We start from the raw sequence: 19,531 nt of genomic DNA, 5'->3' as shown, positions 1-19,531 counted from the left end.
CAATCTATCTTTTTAGGGGTATAATCATCTTTAACTTAACCAATATAGCTGACAGAAGATTTAAAATTAACTGACACGGTTTCTGTGCAGGTTCTCTATCTTCGTCTAACCGTTCTAATTCCTTCCACAATGCTCTAAATACAGCATGATCACCAACTTTACCCACAGTTCTCCACATATCAGGTGGTAATATTAGTCAAAAAAACAAATCAATATCAGGCAAAGTCATAGTACAAGAGCTAATGGCACCCTCAACTTCCTCATAAAAGGCTGCTGGATTATTTTGCAGATCAGGCAATGCATTTTTAAAGGCCATAACATCTGCTCTATTCCAAGGAGTGTAAACCCAATTATAAATAAAGTACCCTTTCGCATCAGTAGAAGTCTTATCATCTGTACCCGTTCCTTTAGGAGGAACATATAAAGGCGCTGCTTCCCGCATGGGTTTCACATTAATTACAACATTCTTATCTGTTTCAGAAGTAGAAGTTCGGGCCATGCTGGTCTGAGATGTTGGTACAGCTGATTCTGCTGCCTTTTTCTCCTCTCACAAACAGGCTGTTTCAACACGCAGTTTAACCAAGCGTCTGATCGTGTCAGCCACCTGGGAGAAGACAAAAAGTCACGTAATTGTTTACAATCAGCTGCTACATCATCGGGCTCTATTTCCTCAGAATATTTCCTATATCGTTCAATAACCTCTGCTGCAAATATCTCGGTAAAATATTTTTGTTCCTTTTCCGACTAATCTTTAATACTATCTAACAGTTCAGAAGTAGTGATAGTACTACGAGCGGCTTTACGCGCCGCGGATCTAATCTCAGACGAACATCCGGTAGTTAACATCGAGCGAGTTTCTCAGGCTTTATCCTGGTCTGTAGGAGAGTCCTCATCTGACTCATAAGGAGCAGAAGGAAGAGTATACAGAGGGGGACAACGATCTAATAAGAGAGAATCATCTTGGGGTTTATTAAGAATAGGATAAAGAGGCCTACGCACAGCGTATTGGCCATTTACCTGTAACTGACGCTCCCTATCTTCCCTCTCTTTAATTTCTCTCATTTCCCTATTTTTCATTTCCAATGCTTTTGCATGAATGCTCTTACGTTGATCTTTTTCAATCAAGGCCTGCTCACGCTTCATTCGCTCACGCACTTCTTTCTCCCATATTCGCACGCATTCAAACATATCTTGCCTAGCCTTTCGCTTAAACATTTGTTGCTTCACATCCTGAATCTTTCGCAAATCAAATGACCCATGCATAGGCCAATGTAACTTAGGATCTTTACAAGTGTATTTGTTCCATAACGTGCTGTACATTATGGACGAAATACCATAATTAATATACATGTCCCTATTAGGCGTCCACTCCGGGGGGGCTGGATGTGCTTCGTCGAGTCTCAAATTGATATCACTACAAAAGCAACACATCCTACGAAGTGTGCTGGAAACAGGCATGCCAAAAATAGTGCAAAATATGCAGTATTATAATCAAAAGAAGCGCTTAAGGTACTCTTCGTACGTTGCGATGTTCAAACAAATTCAAATAGAGAAAAATCTCCTCATTACCTGCCTATGTGTATTGCAACACATATATATATGTCAAACAAATTCAATATTGGCCAATCATACAAACAAAGCCGCAGTAAGTGTTACTAAACTATCTTACCAGTCAAAGGCAGCAAACCAACAGCAAGTGCCGCAAAACGGCTCTTACCAATCAAATGGTGTCCAGGTTCCAACTGCCAAGTTCTCAAATCGACCAAATGGTCACTGCACGGCGAATCAACAGAAGAGATCTCAGTCAAGGACCGGCATCACATGGATGGTCAGATCAGAAAGAAAGGAAAAACGCCGTGGGTACCAAGACTCGGGTCTCCTCCGGCAGCAATCGCGTCCAAAAGCGAGATTCCAATCCTTCGTCTCGACCAGTCCTTCGGGCATCCGAGTCGCCGATGAGCCCCACGTTAGAAGCGCCAATTTGTGGTGGTGAGCCTCAGCAAGGCCTACCAGTGCTATGGGTTCTCCCTTTCTCTGCACAGTCCTCAGACCAATAGAAAGAAGTTGGCATAGAAGCTGGAATAGGAAAGACCGAGTTTATTACACCTCATGAGATGGAACTACATTCACACAACACCCTTCGGTAGTGTATGAGGTAGCACACAGACTGGAAGGAGCTTGGTCCTTTTATACCCACACAGGGGATCAAATGAAGGCGGTACAAAGTACAGAATGCTGGTTTCAAATACATATAAGGTCATACAGAGAGTGTGCTGGCAACAAGTGGGAGGGGCTGACAGATAGCTAATTCTGGTGGACACATCCTGACAGTTACAAGTTGGAGACAGCTGTAGGCTCAACTGAGCATGTGCCAAACAGAAGAGACTAAATATATCTCGTCTCTAGGCAGATTTCAAGAGGAGTTAACAGGAAGGTAGGACTGAGCACATGGCGAGCATATGGTAAACAAAATGGCCAACAGAAATACAAAATGGATTCCGCAAAATGGACAAGATAGTCTCTAAATACAAGATGTCTTCTGCTAATGCTTAACCTAATCGCTGCTAAATTACACCATGGGGAGGTGGCCGAATCTCAAGCAATATCTTAAAAAACACAATTTGTAGCTTCTCTGAAAGGCATAGTCCCATTACAAGTATACCAACAACATATACAAAAAAGGGTCCGAATCTCGATCCCTCCAATAGTTCCCACAGTCTAGTTTTTACCTCTAAGTTACAAGCAAGATGCAATGGCGAGTAATGCCGGAACAGTCCATGGCGCGAAGCATCAACGCCATCTTTAAATGGTTATTTATATTGGTAGCCCACACTGCAAATAGCTAGGTTGCAGACACCAATGCGAGTTCCATATTGGACTTCATCTAATCCATTGCGTAATTGTCTCAACATCAAAATTATCTTAGGTCATACACCCACAGCAAATACATGTCATCATTATGAGCTAACGAAAATACAAATTCAAAACTATCATCCTTGTAATCTAAAAATACCAAACTCGAACATGCTAATTTCTAGCATAATTAAAATCATAAGTGTCACAGTGTATGCAATGTCACCAAGGCGTTATGACATCACAACCATTAATAGACAAAAAGGGGGTGTAGTGTAGTTCCCACATCCCTAATAGACTCTGTGCATTGAAATAACATACACTATAGATTTTACATAGGACTGAGGTCAGTATGTCTCTATCGAGTATATTAAACTTAATTGTGTGTGCCAGCTAACTCAAAGGTCGCTAGAAACTTTATCGAATAAACAAGAAGGATTAGTCTCTGACAACTGCATAAACAGGACAACTTTGTTTCCCCTAGAATCAAAACAATATCTTCAGAGTTGTTGAAACAATAGATAACTAGTTCACTTAGTCAATTGTGCATGCTTCGTTTCTACAGAGTTGCATAGAAATAGAGAGCCGGGCGTTTCAATAAAAAGGGTTTATTGAACAGTCTTATTTCTCATGCAAGAGATATGAACTGCTACAATCGTTAGACAGAATGCAAAGTATAATGCGTACAGTGCAAACAGTAATATTAAATAATACTGTAATAGCATTGTCTGTTGCTATGACATATATAAAAATACATACATATGTATTTATTTATTTATTTATTTAAAGAAGTCTCTAACGGCTTAAGAGTCTGGTTTTCCAAGAACTTGTTGTGACGTAGATGAATGGATGGAAGTATCCATGCCTGTATTTGGGTAGCATGGGCTATGACCAAATAAGGACTCGATTTCTGTGCCTATAAGGGCATGAATCTGGAAATTCATACGGAATCTAAATCGATACACAACAAGGGTGGGCGGACGAATCTCAAGCAAAATCTTTAAAAAATCAATCTGTAGCTTCTCTCAAAGGCATAGTGCCATTACAAGTATACCAACAACATATACAAAAAAATGGTCCGAATCTCGATCCCTCCAATAGTTGCCATAGTCAAATTCTTACCTCTAATTTAACAGCAAGATGCAATGGCGAGTAATGCCGGTACAGTCCATGGCGTGTAGCATCAATGCCATCTTTAAATGGTTATTTATATCGGTAGCCTACACTGGAAATAGCTAGGTTGCAGACACCAATGCGAGCGCCATATGGACTTCATCAAAATTATCAGGGATACCAGAAGATAATAAGCACCAATTGGCATGCAAAACTAAAATCAATGTAGGTCAAAAAGTGACACCCAACTAGACAATATTAAAAAACGTCCAATTTGTGTGGTCAATAACACGCACATCGTATAATATGTCTCCATTAAGAGACGTCTTAATAAAACCCACAGCAGTAAAGCCTCAATGCTAATAAACAATATATCCCCAAAAAGTATTAATTATAAACACCACATATTTTTGGAAAAATATTTTTGCTCTTCAAATAGAAATTGTAAGAGCTCACTTGTGTTCAATACAAGAATCAAACTCTTGGCCTACAGTTAATCAGGCACATCCTTTAACCCCCAGAGCTAATGGTGCCACGTAATGTGCTATCCTTTTGCTAAGGATATTCCTTGTAAAAAGAAATGGAAAATGAAAAAGAGACAAAAACCTCATTCATATATCCATGATGTAAGGGCAATACATCTGCATTCATAACGATACCTTCAAAAATACTTTACATTAGCCTACAAATGAAACCTTAGCAGTCCACTGTAGGTGAGGGCATTCGTAAGGAGGAGAAGTGAAGAGAGGGAGAATAATCAAGAAAAAGAGACAGGAAGGGCAGATAGCGTGCATTATAAGTGTACCATAGTAATTTATTCTAAATGGTTTCCTTATACTCTGTTTTTGCCTTCCTTAAATGTTTCTGAAATTTTTTCTGCATTTCCTTTAGGTTACCTTTATTGAATTTTTTGCCAGTTCTTTCTGCCGTTGCTTGGAGGCGCACCTCTCTAGCAATGCTCCTTTTAAAATCTCGTAATTGAATATTAAAACCATGGCTCCTTCCCAGTTTCTATCTTCTTTTGTCGTCCAGGGATAACTGGGAATTTTCAAATAAGAAACTGCCCCAAGAGTTCCCAATTTTTTAGTGCTTCTTCTTTTTGTGTCCCTTGTTGCTTCACATAATCCTGGCTTGTGTCCATGATGTGTCTGGTCCTTCCCACTTCAATTTCCTCAGGTTGTATTTCTCTGGATGTTGTACCAGAGACTTTAATATTTGTGCCTGTGTTAGTGTCAAATTGATTTTCAGAATCTGAGGAAGATTATCACTTTCTGGGCGTGGACACATTTGAAAGGAATCTATCATAGGAATGAGATTGTTGCTGACGATGGTAAAGTCTATGATGGATCAGCGCACGCAATGGCTCGACGACTGCACCAACACACTCGCCCCGCTCAAGAAACCCTCCAACAGCCTCACCAGCAAGAAAGCCAATTGGTTCACCGAAGAACTCCAGGCCTCCAAACGAGCATGCCGGAAACTGGAGAAGAAATGGCTCAGCGAACGAACACCGGACAGCTACACAACCCACAAGACCGCCACCCGCAGACACCACCACCTCATCAGATCCGCCAAAAGATCCTCATTCAAAGATCGCCTAGACAACAATGCACATGAGAGCAAAGAGCTCTTCAACATTGTGAAGGAACTCTCCAACCCCAGCTTCAACACCAACGACATCCCACCCTCAAAAGACCTGTGCGACTCGCTGGCCTTCTTCTTCGACCGCAAGATCGCCGACATCGACGACAGATTCAACGTCACGAACACCCCGACAACAACAGATTCCATCCCCCTCGCGTCCACCACCCACATCCAACCGCCTGCTCTCCTGGACCAACATCAGCGACGACGACACCCGTATGATCATGAACTCCATCCACTCAGGATCACCATCAGACCCATGCCCACACTACATCTTCAACAAAGATAACACAGCCATCGCACTCCAACTCCGGAAAGTGATCAACATCTCCTTCGAGAAAGCAACCTTCCTGGAAAGTTGGAAGCATGCCAAGATCAACGCCCTGCTCAAGAAGCCCAAGGCTGACCCCAAGGACCTCAAGAACTTCCGTCCCATCTCCCTGCTCCCGTTCCCAGTGAAGGTCATTGAGAAAATCGTCAACAAACAACTGACCCACTACTTCGAGGAGAACAACATCCTGGACCCGTCCCAATTCGGGTTACGAAGCGACCACAGTACCGAGACTGCTCTCGTCGCCGCCACCAACGACATTAGGACCATTCTAGACAATGGAGAAACAGCAGCCCTCATCCTCCTAGACCTATCAGCCGCCTTCGACACGGTCTGCCACCGCACACTGCAAACACGCCTCCACAAAGCCAGGATTCAAGAGAAGACCCTGGACTGGACCACTTCCTTCCTCTCCTGCAGAACACACAGTGTCTGCCCCCCCCCTTCCGCTCATCATTTGCGGCGTACCCCAGGGTTCATCCCTCAGCCCGACGCTGTTCAACTTCTACATGGCTCCTCTCGCCCACGTCTCCCGATAACATGACCTCAACATCATCTCCTACGCTGACGACACCCAGCTGATCCTCTCCCTCACCAAAGACCCTCAGACCGCCAAGACCAACCTCCACGAAGGAATGATGGCCGTCTCAGAATGGATGAGGAACAGCCGACTGAAGCTGAACTCGGACAAGACAGATGTCCTCATCCTCGGATCTACCCCCTCAACCTGGGATGACACATAGTGGCCGACCACACTGGGAACAGCACAAACATCCACCGACCACGCACGCAACCTAGGAATCATCCTCGACTCCACCCTCTCCATGACTAAGCAGGTCAACGCCGTCTCCTCCTCAACACCCTCTGCATGCTCCACAGGATCTACAAGTGGATCCCCACCGAAACGAGAAGAACGGTCACCCAGGCCCTCTTCAGTAGCAGGTTGGACTACGGAAACACACTCTACGCAGGAATTCCGGCCAAACTCCTGAGGCTGCTTTAACGCATCCAGAACGGCTCGGCATGTCTGATTCTCAACACCGCCCACCGCAACCACATCACTCCTCACCTGAGACACCTGCACTGGCTCCCTGTCAACAAGAGGATCACCTTCAAACGCCTCACCCATGCACACAAGGCACTCCACAACACCGAACTAGCATACCTCAACAGATGACTCACCTTCTACACCCCCACCCGCCAGCTCTGCTCCGCCGGCCTGCCCTCGCCGCAGTCCCCCGCATCCAACGAGTGACCTCCGGCGGCAGATCCTTCACTTTTCTCGCCGCCAAGACCGGGAACACCCTCCCCACCCACCACCGGCAGACCCAAGACCTACTCACATTCAGAAGACTCCTCAAGACCTGGCTCTTCGAGCAGTAGCAGCATCCCCTCACCCCCAGTGCCTTGAGACCCTCACAGGTAAGTAGGACGCTTTATAAATACTGTGATTGGTTGGTTGATTGATGTCCTGTATAACCTGAAATTGGAGCGGAATTTGTGTTCCATGTCTCTTGGAGCAATATTAGGTCTTGATTTTGAATGAAGGACAGGGTTTGTGATCTTGACCCATTTCTCCAAATCCAGGAACATTCCAAGAGCAAATCTTTATGGAGTCTGGGTGTTTTTCTACTAAACTTAGGTTGGCCCTTGGCCTTGATGTATTCTTTAATTCTTTTCCTTTGTTCCTGTCTTGGTACTCCTTTCGTTGTATCATCAGAAACAATCCATGGGTTTATGTCAGGTACTGTTCTTACTCAAGGCCATTGGAATCCAGGACCAATTCTGACTATTGCCTAGCTTCTGGTCAAGGTTTGGTGGAATTGCTATTTCATTGTTTTGAATTAAGTTGTTTTCCGCAATTAGCGAGGAGTTTCTAGCGCCATATAAGCAAGATTTTTGGCCTTTCCGGGGCGACTACCCTTTTTTTGATGTCACTGTTCTTTTTAAGAGGGGGTAAGAATATTTTGGTTAATTGTGGAGTCCTAGAGTGATTCCTCAGGATTTAAATATTGCCCTTGTGGTGTAAATCCAGCCTACTAGGTCCTACATCTGTGGGGGAAGCCATTTTCTGGAATTATACGGCAAATAGGTCGTGTGATGTTATCCCCTTCAATTCTGGCATCTCGTTAAACAACATTCAATGTGTATCGTCTTCCTTTAGTGTGATACTCTGGCGCGAATATTAATTTTGAGAGTCTCTGCAATATTGTTTAAAGGTTTTATACTGTCCTCTTTAACCAGCTGGTGTTTATGGTTGTTATGTAATTCACAACCGCCGGATGAATAATTCTTGATCTCATCTTTCCTAGATAGTTACATTTTTCATTGTTAATATTGTTTTTGGGAAGTGTATTAAAAGTCTATGACTCCTCTATTGAGAGTTGCGTTTCAGCGCTGTTGCCATTTCTGGCCAATATTCCGATCGTTCTCCGGGGCACCGTGCCTTTGCGAGCACTTTTTTTATTTTTTTTAAAGAAATCCGCCAAAATGTAGAGGTCTGTTTTTTTCACGTAGCGGCATCCAGTGACTTTTAGCCCTGTGGACCAAGGCCAAAGCTAGGGCTTTGGCTAAGACGAGCCTCCTATACTTTACTCGTGGCTGAAGCGTCACTTATTCAATCAGAGTGCATAAAATGGCCTTGAAGCCGGTGAAGTAACTGCAGCAAATCCCAAGTACGAGGTCTCCCTGTGCAGCTCAAGGTTGACTACAGATGTTAAGTGCTACTAGCAGTGGAGGAATTGGGGGGTGAAATTGAGGAACGATGGGTTTTAGCAAGACGCTGAAGGGCGCGGGAGGAGAAGGTGAAATACCGAGCAGATGACTAGCAGGCAAGCAGGCTGTAGGCTGGGCAAGAGAGGGACTAAGGCGGGGGAAATAGAAGAGCAAGGGAGCCAATGAGCGGGAGGACCAAGAAAGCCAAGAGCAGGGCACACTGGCAAGCCGCAAGCCATGCCCAACCTAATTGGGCCGCTTCCGTGGACTCACTGGGCATGAACTCAGCGGCCAATAATGATGGCCGCACTCTCTTACTTTCAGTGCCCACTCTCCTGCTTGCTCCTACTGCTTCTTACTGCTTCTTCCCCATGAGTCCCACGAGTCCCTCGAGTCCTCAGATGTTGAGAGGCGGCCGAGTAGCCTGGGGTGACTTACAGCTGACCAGCTAACCTGCTGTTGTACCGCTCGCTGGGAGCATGGACTGATGGACCTCACCTCAATCTCCTCCTATGCGGCAGCAATGCTTTGATTTGCAGAATGCAGGGTGCAGAGTGGGTCGTGGGGCAGACGTGGAGCAAAGTAGACAGTATACTTGGTCTCATTCTTGCCCGATCTTTCTCTGCCTTCCCGGCTCGCGGCTCACAGCTCGCTCCGCTGCTCCTCTATGCTCTGCCTACTGCTCTGCTGCGTGGAGCTATCTTAGTGTGAGACGGTGCAACTTCTAGCTCCAGGTCCTGGTCCTGCACAGCAATGAAGGGCAGCGATCTGGGCTATCGCTTGCCCTTAAAGACTTCTTCAGCTGTTGAGTCCTTGTGTTTGAACAGGCGGTCAGCGAGCTGACCCTTGGAGCCTCTTGCTTTGGCTGGGCCCAGAAAACAACTTCTCCATGTGTAGACACAGCAGGCACAGCCCTTTCTCTTTTGCTAGCCATTAAAGCGCAGCTGGTACAGTCCACATCAGTGCTGCCGGTCTTCGCCAGAAACTTGATGCAGCAGTGCAATCCTTCCTCCAGTCCAATCGTGATCAGAGTGCAGCGTGGGATAGGTGCCCTATTTATCTTCAGAAAATGTCCTCAGGGTCGGATGTTGTTGGTAGCCAATTGGTTACCAGATTCCTTCCCATCTCAAAACTACTTACTGGGAAGCGTGGCATCTAACTGCCTTAGGGAGTACCACTCTGCCCACTCCCAATATATGCCAGGACCCCTCTCTTGGCTCCCAGCACTCTCTAGCTCAACTCAGAGGTGCAGCTACACTCCCCTGAAAAACTGGTTTGTCAACTGGTTTCCCCTTTCCTGCCCCTAGTACCAGTCTCTCTCGCCAAAAAATTCAGCAGCCCCACTCCCAAGTGTTTCACATTTGCCCTTCAAAGATGGCTTCTCCTTTGAAGCTTGTCTTTTAGGCTAAAACCCATGCAACTTCCTGCAGGAGGAATATAATACCTCCTTCAAGTGCAAGCCCCTATTGTATCCTTTCCTGGGAGTCATTAGCACGTCTCCCCAGGAGACCAGAAAGCTGACTCAGTGACAAGCCTCGATGTACAACTGCTACGGTCACTAGGAATTAAAAACAATACAGTGGGCTGAAAATCTAACTTATTTTAGTTCTAGCAATGAAATCTGTAGCTCATGGCATGATATTCTATATAGCAGCGATTCTAATATCCTGTGACTTTGAGATATGTGTTCAACCCTAATCACAGTTTAAATGCACCCCCAGCTTAGCCACATAGGTAACAGAGCCTTGGTTCAACACGTAGAAGGATATTATCAGTTGATGGTTTTCTGCTTAAAGACTGGTTCCAATAGCTCAGATGGTTGCAGAAGGTACATTCTATGTATCCTCGCATTGCTGGCAATGGTCAAAACCATCGGACCCAGAGAATGATCAGACAAAGTTCTAAGTAAATGTGTTATAGTTTCAACTCGCCAATTTCATCTGTCCATCCTAACTAGGAATCGATTCTGGAAGATATGCCATGTACTATGGAATGGAATGGATCCACTCTGGATTTGGGGCATTCAACACTGTACAAGTTTAGCAGTTTGTACTGGTGCATAATATGCCTTAGATTTTCCCTTGGTGTTTCTCCCGTTCCCGCTGCCAGTGCCATCCAAATCAGTTTGCAGCATTAAGTATTCTCAACAAATTGCAAAGCAAGGGGAAGAGGTCACAAGCCTGTTCCCAACTTTAGTGAGAAAATAAATGGAAAAAAGCAGGATCAGCAAATTGCGGCCCACATATATTGATCAATGTAATGCGTGCCGAACCCAACAAACCATGCACAACCAAGTACCAACCCTCTCCATCAAGAATGTGTCCAAAGACCTGAACCTTAAGCAATGTTTAACCCATATGGCCACTTCCATAATGGCTGAGGATAGAAATAGATGTACAGGGCTCAAAATTTTGAATAAATTATAAACCCCCACAGAAGCAGCATGCGTCTCCTGAATGAATGCAACATCCACTTTATGCCTACTGAGGTATGCAGTCACCAGTCGGACCTTGTGGTGGTCATTAACCCCTCTGACATTACAGGCAAACATCCTAATCTGAAGTTTTGACCCCCCTTCTTTTCACTAATCTTTTCTGTAGGGTCAGAAGTATTTCTGATATGAAAACCCTGTGTCACCTGTTTTCTAGTAACAGTCACCCAAACAGACATCCCAAACCCCTACCCACATTGCTTTAGTAGCCTTAGCAGAGCTTTGCAGTCTAGCCTCATGGTGGCTAAACTGGAAGCAATCATATTATTGCCCAGACTCCTGTGATGTGCCACAGTGTTAGATATAACCGTAGTGTTGTAAGTCTGTCCTTCCATATCAATGAGATGTAACTTGTCTTGAAACTGTGGGTGTTCATTGAGGATTAGTAGCGGGTGAATTGTAGGCAGCGGGAGACCTTTTTTAGCTCACACACGGAGTGCCTCCCTCTTTAACATTCTTTATAGCACGAGAGCAAGTCTTGTTCACTGCAGAATTAACAACAGTTTGTCTTTTATAAACAAATAAAGAGAAGCTTCCAGTTTGTAATAGTCTCTATACAAGTATTAATGTCTTCAGGGTGGTCCATCGACTAGGTACTCAGATTTTATGAGACTAAGGGGTCGGGTACACACGGATGACATTTCTAGTCCCACTGAATGACCTGTAAACATAAATCCTCAGTTTGATACTCCTCATTAACCCCCTCCCATTTTTCCCCAATGGGGGCCACAGAGTTTATCCTTTTGGAACAAGGCTTGTGGGGTTAAAAGGCCTTTGCTTTGTCTTTCCCTATTCAGGCAAAGAGATTTATTTATGTGTTTTTTCATATTGCACAGGCATAGCCTGAATGAACATTACAATGCTTTAGAAAAGAAAATACCTATGTACACCATATTTTATTAGAAAGGTTACCATTTTTAAACATCTAGGATTGCAGTCAGTACTTTCAGATGATGTTCCTTTTATTCAAGATCAGCATGTTAAAAAACTACACTGCACAGAAGTAGAAAGAATACACATGGGATAGGAGATTGTAATCACTGCTCTAAGTAGAGTCCTCTTATTCACCGCTTATCCAGCAACCTGTCCTACAAGATCTGTACAAATGGTGCCAGCTCCTGTCCCACATTAAACCATACACCTAATGCACACACACACTTTAGGGGTTGCAAACCTCTAGGGTCAGTGGCATAGAACTTCCAACCAACCCCAAAACTCCAATTGTCCTCTCTTGTGCAGTATTAATGATGAAAGAAACAAAATGTCAACAATAAACAGCATGGACCTAAGTTCCAAGACAACATACTCTGAATTGCATGATCACAAATGTCCCCAAAACTGTGGATATGAGCCCTTAAAGGCCTTGCAGAGAAAATCTCATATAACTGAGTAAATAGGCAGAGCCAGGTTTCATCACAAGGTAGTCAAAATAGTCCTTATGCCATAGTAGGCAGGAACAGGGAAAGAAATTGAGCTGTCTTCTGTAACATTTGCATTCTGAGAAAGTTTGATACTCTCTGGAGTTTAAAAAATTGTCACCTCTGTGGGTGAGGAGTAAGTTGCCCTGGGACCTTTTCTTGACCAATCCTTCGGCATCTACAATGACTGCCATTATTTCTGTGCCTTTGCTCCACATTTTGTTCAGGTATTTCAACCCCTATATCCGGGGCAGGTGTGTTTTTTTTTGTAGCAACTGATGACTGTTTCAAATGAAAGACTTCACAATCAGTACATTTTAAACCCGGGAGGCCTTTTTAATGCCTCATCAGAGAGTGTTTGAAGGAAATGCTCTTTCATGTTAATAATACTTAAATGGCTTCTCCCCAGCGTATAGTTTCTGATCAAGTGTCAGCTATTCCTTTTTAATGAAAGTCTTGTCACACTGAAGACAGACACAGTTTCTTCATGGAAGGCATGTTGACACTTTACGTTCATCCTTTGAAAAAATTCTTTGAAAAAAAGTTGTTTCTGCCAATAAGAACTATCAGATCAGCAGCTGGTCACATTTAGTGCCTCAGTTACTTTCAACTGTGAATTTTCCGATGTTGAATTAATAGCCCCTTTGTAATGATTGCTTTGTCATATTCAGTATATTCATATGGTGTTCCTCCTGTGTGAAGGACGGGTGTCCCACTAGTAATTACTTTATGATGTTGCATTAGCTTTGCCTTTGTACTACCTTTGTGCAAATTTGCAAATCTATGCTTGGGGTCTGCTTGCCTCATTGAGTGGAGTGATATGCATTCTTCACTGTCATGACGTTTTCCTCTTTGTTCGCTTACTGTTAATGTATTAGCTGTGCACTGCCAATAAATGAATTGTCACATTCAGAACGTTGATATGGTTTCACCCCAGGGTGGAATTTTTGATGTTGTATTAGTTCTAGCTTTTTGGAGATATGCGTTCTTCGGGTCATGACTTTCTTCACTGTGTGGACTTTGATGGTACATTAATGGTGCATTTCTAATAAATGCTTTGTTGCATTCAGTACAGTCATATCATTTCTCTCCCATATGAACTTTCTGATGTTGTGTTATGTTGCTTCTTTAAGAAATGCCTTGTCACAGTAAGTGCACTGATATGGTTTCCCCCAGTGCGGACCTTCTGATGATGTATTGGCCTTGCCCTTCTAATAAATCATTTGCCACTTTCTGTACATTCATAAGGGTACATCATTAGGAACACGTGGTCACATTCATACAGTTTTTTCCCCAGTGTGAACTTGCTGGTGTTGTTTTAACTCTCTCTTTTAAATAATTGTATCACCACATTCAGTGTAGTTTTCAGTTTGGACTTTTGAGGTTGTTTTAGCTCTCCATTTGTTAAAAATGCTGTCACATTCTGTACATTAATATGGTTTCTCCCGAGTGTGGATTTGTTGATGCTGTATTAGCTTATTCTTCCTATGGAAGACTTTAACATATTCTGTGTATACACAGGATTTCTCTCTACATAGACTTTCTGATGTTTCATTAGCTCTCCATTTGTTACGTATGCTCGGTGACTTTCAGTATATTGATATGGTTTCTCTCCTAAGTGAACCTTACGATGTTGAATCAAATTTGGCTTACAAATAAATCTCGTCACATTAGGTACATTCATACGGCTTCTCCCCAGTGTGGATTTTCTGATGTTGCTTTAGCTTTCCATTTGTTATAAATGTTTTGGCACATTCCGTACATTCATATGGTTTCTCCCCAGTGTGGACTCTCTGATGTTGCACTAGACGTGCCTTTATAATAAAGCCCTTCCCACATTCAGTGCACTTGAATGGTCTCTCTCCAGTGTGGACTTTTTGATGTCGCTTCAGCTCATTATTTCTTATAAATGCTTTGTCACACTCACTACATGGATATGGTTTCTCCCCAGTGTGGGTTTTCTGATGTTGCCTCATCGTTCTCTTGGTTATAAATGCCTTGCAGCATTCAGTACATTGATATGGTTTCTCCCCAGTGTGGACTCTCTGATGTTGCTTTAGACGAGACTTAAAAATAAATGCCTTCTCGCATTCAGTACAGTTGAATGGCCTCTCTCCAGTGTGGACTTTTTGATGTTGCTTTAGCATTCCATTTGATATAAATGCCTTGTCACATTCTGTACAGTGGAATGGTTTCTCCCCAGTGTGGGTTTTCTGATGCCATTGTAGCTGCCTATTTGCTACAAATGCCTTTTCACATTCTCCGCATTGATATGGTTTCTCCCCAGTGTGGACACTCCGATGTCGCCATAGGTCTCCATTGGTAATAAATGCCTTGTCACATTCTGTACATTCATATGGTTTCTCCCCAGTGTGGACTTTCAGATGTTTCATTAGGTTTCCATTGGAAATAAATGCCTTGTCACATTCTGTACATTGATATGGTCTCTCCCCAGTGTGAGTTTTCTGGTGGCGCTTCAGCTCTACATTTGTTATAAATGCTTTGTCACATTCTGTACATTGATATGGTCTCTCTCCTGTGTGGGTTTTTTGATGTTGTTTTAGGCTTGCTTTGATAATAAATGTCTTGTCACATTCTGTACATTCATACGGTCTCTCCCCAGTGTGGATTTGTTGATGCTCCTTTAGATTTGCCTTCCATCTGAACACTTTATTACAGTCTGTACATTCATACGGTCTCTCCCCAGTGTGGATTTTCAGATGTTTTCCTAGGTTTCCTTTGGTAGTAAACGCCTTGTCACATTCTGTACAACGATATGGTCTCTCCCTAGTATGGACTTTCTGGTGAAGCTCTAGTTGTTCCTTTCTAATGAATGCCCTACAGCATTCAATACATTCATACGGTTTCTCCCCAGTGTGGAATTCTTGATGCCGATCTAGAGTCTTCTTGATTCGAAACACTTCATTACGTTCTGTACATTGATATGGTTTCTCCTCTATGTGTACCCTCTGATGCTGCATTAGGTCTTTCATTGCAAAGAACACTTTTCCACAGTCAGTCCATCTATATGTTTTTTTCCAGCAGGGAGTTTCGGATGATGCACTTGCTGTTTCTCTGTCTAATAAAAGATTTGTCACAATCTATATATTCATTTAACTTCTCTCCTGTGTGTTCTTTCTGATACCAGGTTCCTTTGTAATGAGCACCTCAGGCGTGCTTCAATATCTCAGTGTGTTATGTCTTCAATGTTCGGCAGCTGATTTCTAAAAGCCAAGTAAAGACCTCATTAGGCAGTGTAGGTTTCCTGCTGCAGAAAGACGTTGGTGAGGCATTAGCCTTCCAGGAAAGACGTATACAGTTTTTACATCACTTCCTACACAAGTGATGTTTAATGCCTTTACCATTTTTGTTCATCACTGCATTTGTTTCACCTGTTAGATTAAGAAAAAGAAACACTGAATAAGCTTAAATGCAGCGCCCATCAGAAAAATCTATTGCCATTTAATGAGACTTAACTGTCCATATAGACAGGTGAGCTGAATAAATTCTAGATTACACTTTTAATGTAAAGATGCAGTAGGCAGAGTAAGGGCATATCATCCTTCCAGGATTCCCTTCTATTTAAGAGTGTGGACTTGAGGTGAAACCAAGACACCAGAGAAGGTTCCGGTTCAGCGAGTGAGACCCTCACCCCACAACACACTACAATGTTCAATTCATAGCAACAAGATGCCTCCCTTCTTATCCAGGGAATACTTCCTACTATCACACAGCCTAACAAATAATACAAGATGGACCATGCAATGCAGAGCATGCCAATAACAGCGGGAAACATAAGCAACTGCTGCAAGATAGTCCTTTAAACTATCAGAGACCCTGGGATAGGACCCGGGCAGGTAATCTGAGCATTTTCCACATAGTTTTACTCTGGAGATCTGAGGCCCTGACCAGAGCTACACAAGGTACAGGAGGTCGACATCCATTTGAAACACACAGTAAGAGAGTCAATAACTCTCACCTTTTACACGTACAGCTTCCCAATGATGCACAGTATAAAAAAAAAGAAAACCATAAGGTGCAATGAGGTGGCGTCTGTTACATCATTCTGTAGGTATGCAAATTTTTCTCCACCAACGTGCACACCTACAGAATTACGAATGCACAGTTATACCTTTAGTCTGGTGTTAGCCAGGAACTTTTATTTTACAAATTACATATATGATTTACTTACTTAAATCGGTTTCAGCTCTCCATCCATTGGTCAGTTGTTATGCCATTCACATTTTGCATCCGCCCACTACACAATACAGCATGTGGCCTGCCTGCTTCAGCCACTTTATCAGTTCCTGCCTCCTGCTAATGATGCTGTAAATTCCTCCTGTAGCTGGCTTTGTTTACCTGATTGCTGCTTTATCAGAGTATAGCAGATGTTGTCCATTTGAATCTATTCTTAATTAAGTAATTCACTTTTTAAAATGCACACAATGAAATGCATTTATACTTGCACTCCTGTATGCATTTTAATATAGGATTACAGCTATGCTTCTAAACCAATCTAATCTTTATGTCCTGCTTGTAGGTCTTTCTAGTTTGCTTTCAGTGCACTTGCTTGCCATGATTCTATAGATATTTTATTATTACATTACTAATTGACTCTGCGCTCTGCCTTCCATCTTTGCAATCCTAACTGTCAACATCTGTGTGTATCGAACTACCCGTCTATCTACCTGTCCTTCTATGTATGTATCTACCTGTCTATCAACCTGTCTACTGTCTCTCTATCAATGCAACTTTTATCTTTGCAACTCTATCAATCTTTTTTAAATCTATCTATCTTTGCAACTCTTTTATTTTATCTATTAATGTACCTATATTTTCAAGTGACTATCTCTATTTGCAAGGTTATCTTCATCAATCTGTCTGAGAGTTTTTTCTAAGGTGTAGTGTATAACAAATGTGTCCTATATGCTTCTGAAAGAGGAATGATGCTCGGTCTATTAGTGCTAGTCACAGCAGAGTGCAAGGAAGCATCAGTGGTGCCCATGAATTCTGTTAAGTGTCTCTCTCATGCCCCCATCCCTTGCACCCAGGGTGTCTGTTGACTGCCTGTCCCTTACATTCAGTTACTACACCACTGTTCCAATTACTTTTAGTAAGTGTCTGAAATTCAATGCCTCTTTATGCATGTTCACCCCCACATTTCTGGACTGATGCTGCGTTTTTTTTAATCTGAGAGTGCACTGACGCCTGCGAACTAGACCCCAGTGCCAGTGTTCCGACCCTGTACAAACTGCATGTCGCAATTGGATACCCCCAATCGGCAAGGACTGACATACTTATAAATCCCTATTATATGGTAACCAGGGCATGTAAGGCAGGGTGTCCACTCAGGGCTGCAGCATTGATTGTGCCACCCTGTGTGTGACAAGGTACAAAATGTCTCACAGCCTGCCAGGACAGCGCATTCACTGAGAGTTCAACTTTGCCTTTCACACCAATGGCAAAGTCAGCCTATCCCTTAACTTAACACTATATATAAGTCTCGCCTAAGGAGGGCCTATACAGCCCTAAAGAAGGGAGCTGTATTTTTTTTAAAGATATATAAGTTTTATTTTAACAGTAACACTTCAAAATTGTTGTTTTGCTGTGGATAAAGTTATTACCCCATTGGCTAACACAGGGCTAGCCGTTGGCACTCCAACCTGCCTAACTCCTGCATGGGACTACCTAACGTGGTCATGTAAGGTATTAAATTATTATGTGACTGTGACTGTTGTATCATATGCTGATGATATTCAACTGATTGTCACGTTATCTCAAAACCCGGAACGGACAGCTCACCAATTCTCTCTATGTCTAGAGGGACTAGCAGCATGCATGTCCAACCAATGCTTGAAACTCAATGGTAACAAAACGGAGGTGCTGATAGTCGGAAAGGCCCCCTCGATATGGGCATCAGCATGGTGGCCAGAGACATTAGGAAAATACCTACCCCAAAAGCTGAAGTAAAGAACCTTGGGGTCTGGTTTGATTAACAACTAACGTTCGAAAGCCAAATCCGGAAGGTAGCGGGGAAATGTTTTGGGACTCCTAAGGTCCTAAGAAAACTCCTTGACCTTTTACCCATCACTGTAAGGAAGACACGCGTAAATGCCTTTGTCACCTCCCAGATGGACTATGGTAACATTCTCTATCTGGGAGCATCTACAAAATGACCGACCAAGCTCAAGTTGATACAAAATGTGGCAGCTTGCTTAGTCTTGAACTTCCCAAAAGGAGCAACAGCTGCAAGGGCCCTGGCAACCCTGCACTGGCTGCCTGTGGAGAAGAGGATCACGTTTAAGGCATGTGCTACTGCCACATAATTCTGTCTAAAAAAGGTCCTCGCTATCTCCAGTCTATGATAACAACATGCACACTGGCAAGGAATCTAAGATCTTAAGGCAGGGCATTGGTTACTGTGCCCAGCATACAGAAAGCGAAGATGGGAGCGCGCACCTTTGGATACCTTGCAGCCAAGGTCTGGAATACACTGCCTTTGGATCTAAAAAGTTAATCTCGCGAAAAAAAAATCACAAGAGATTAAAGACATGGCTGTTTCCATCCTCAAACTAGTATTGGGATCCGCAAGTGCCTCTGTTTACCTCTGGATACTCTTCAATAGTTTCTGTCAACACCTCACTGAGAGTCTGCTCTAGCACCGGGAGACACCGAAGGTGTAACCAGGCACTTTACAAATGGATACATTTAAATTTAAAACAAACTCTAATGCCTTACATTCAGATGCTGAAGAAAATGCATAAATTATCAACTGTTAAAAGGGCAGGCCATGTTCAAGAATTGTGGACGAAAGATCTTCTATGAGTGGGAAGAGGGAGTATTCATCCATATTCACTAGCAAATTATGACCGCTATAGAGTGGAATACATAAATCGATAGCTATTCTCTCTCAGGCATGCTTAGGGAGTTCTGACATGTTCAACATATGTTGACACATTTGTAGAA

At 43.1% G+C, this 19,531-nt stretch overlaps 1 protein-coding gene across 1 annotated transcript; it reads right to left on the bottom strand.

Annotated features, from left to right (window-relative positions):
• Positions 1-13,900: 13,900 nt before the first annotated feature.
• Positions 13,901-15,954, bottom strand: LOC147709800 (uncharacterized). The gene has a single exon (XM_086928235.1). The coding sequence runs from the start codon at positions 15,556-15,558 to the stop codon at positions 14,236-14,238; it is 1,323 nt and encodes a 440-aa protein (XP_086784361.1). The 5' UTR covers positions 15,559-15,954; the 3' UTR covers positions 13,901-14,235.
• Positions 15,955-19,531: the final 3,577 nt, after the last annotated feature.

The sequence above is a fragment of the Lissotriton vulgaris genome, chromosome 6, assembly GCF_964263255.1.
Source record: "Lissotriton vulgaris chromosome 6, aLisVul1.2, whole genome shotgun sequence".
Taxonomy (NCBI): Eukaryota; Metazoa; Chordata; class Amphibia; order Caudata; family Salamandridae; genus Lissotriton; species Lissotriton vulgaris.
Note: the sequence above shows the minus strand (reverse complement) of the source record. Positions and strands in the feature narration are given on the sequence as shown.

Excerpts from the sequence above, each read along its gene's own strand:
- LOC147709800 (XM_086928235.1), bottom strand. The coding sequence starts at position 15,558 with ATGAAAGACCTAATGCAGCATCAGAGGGTACACATAGAGGAGAAACCA.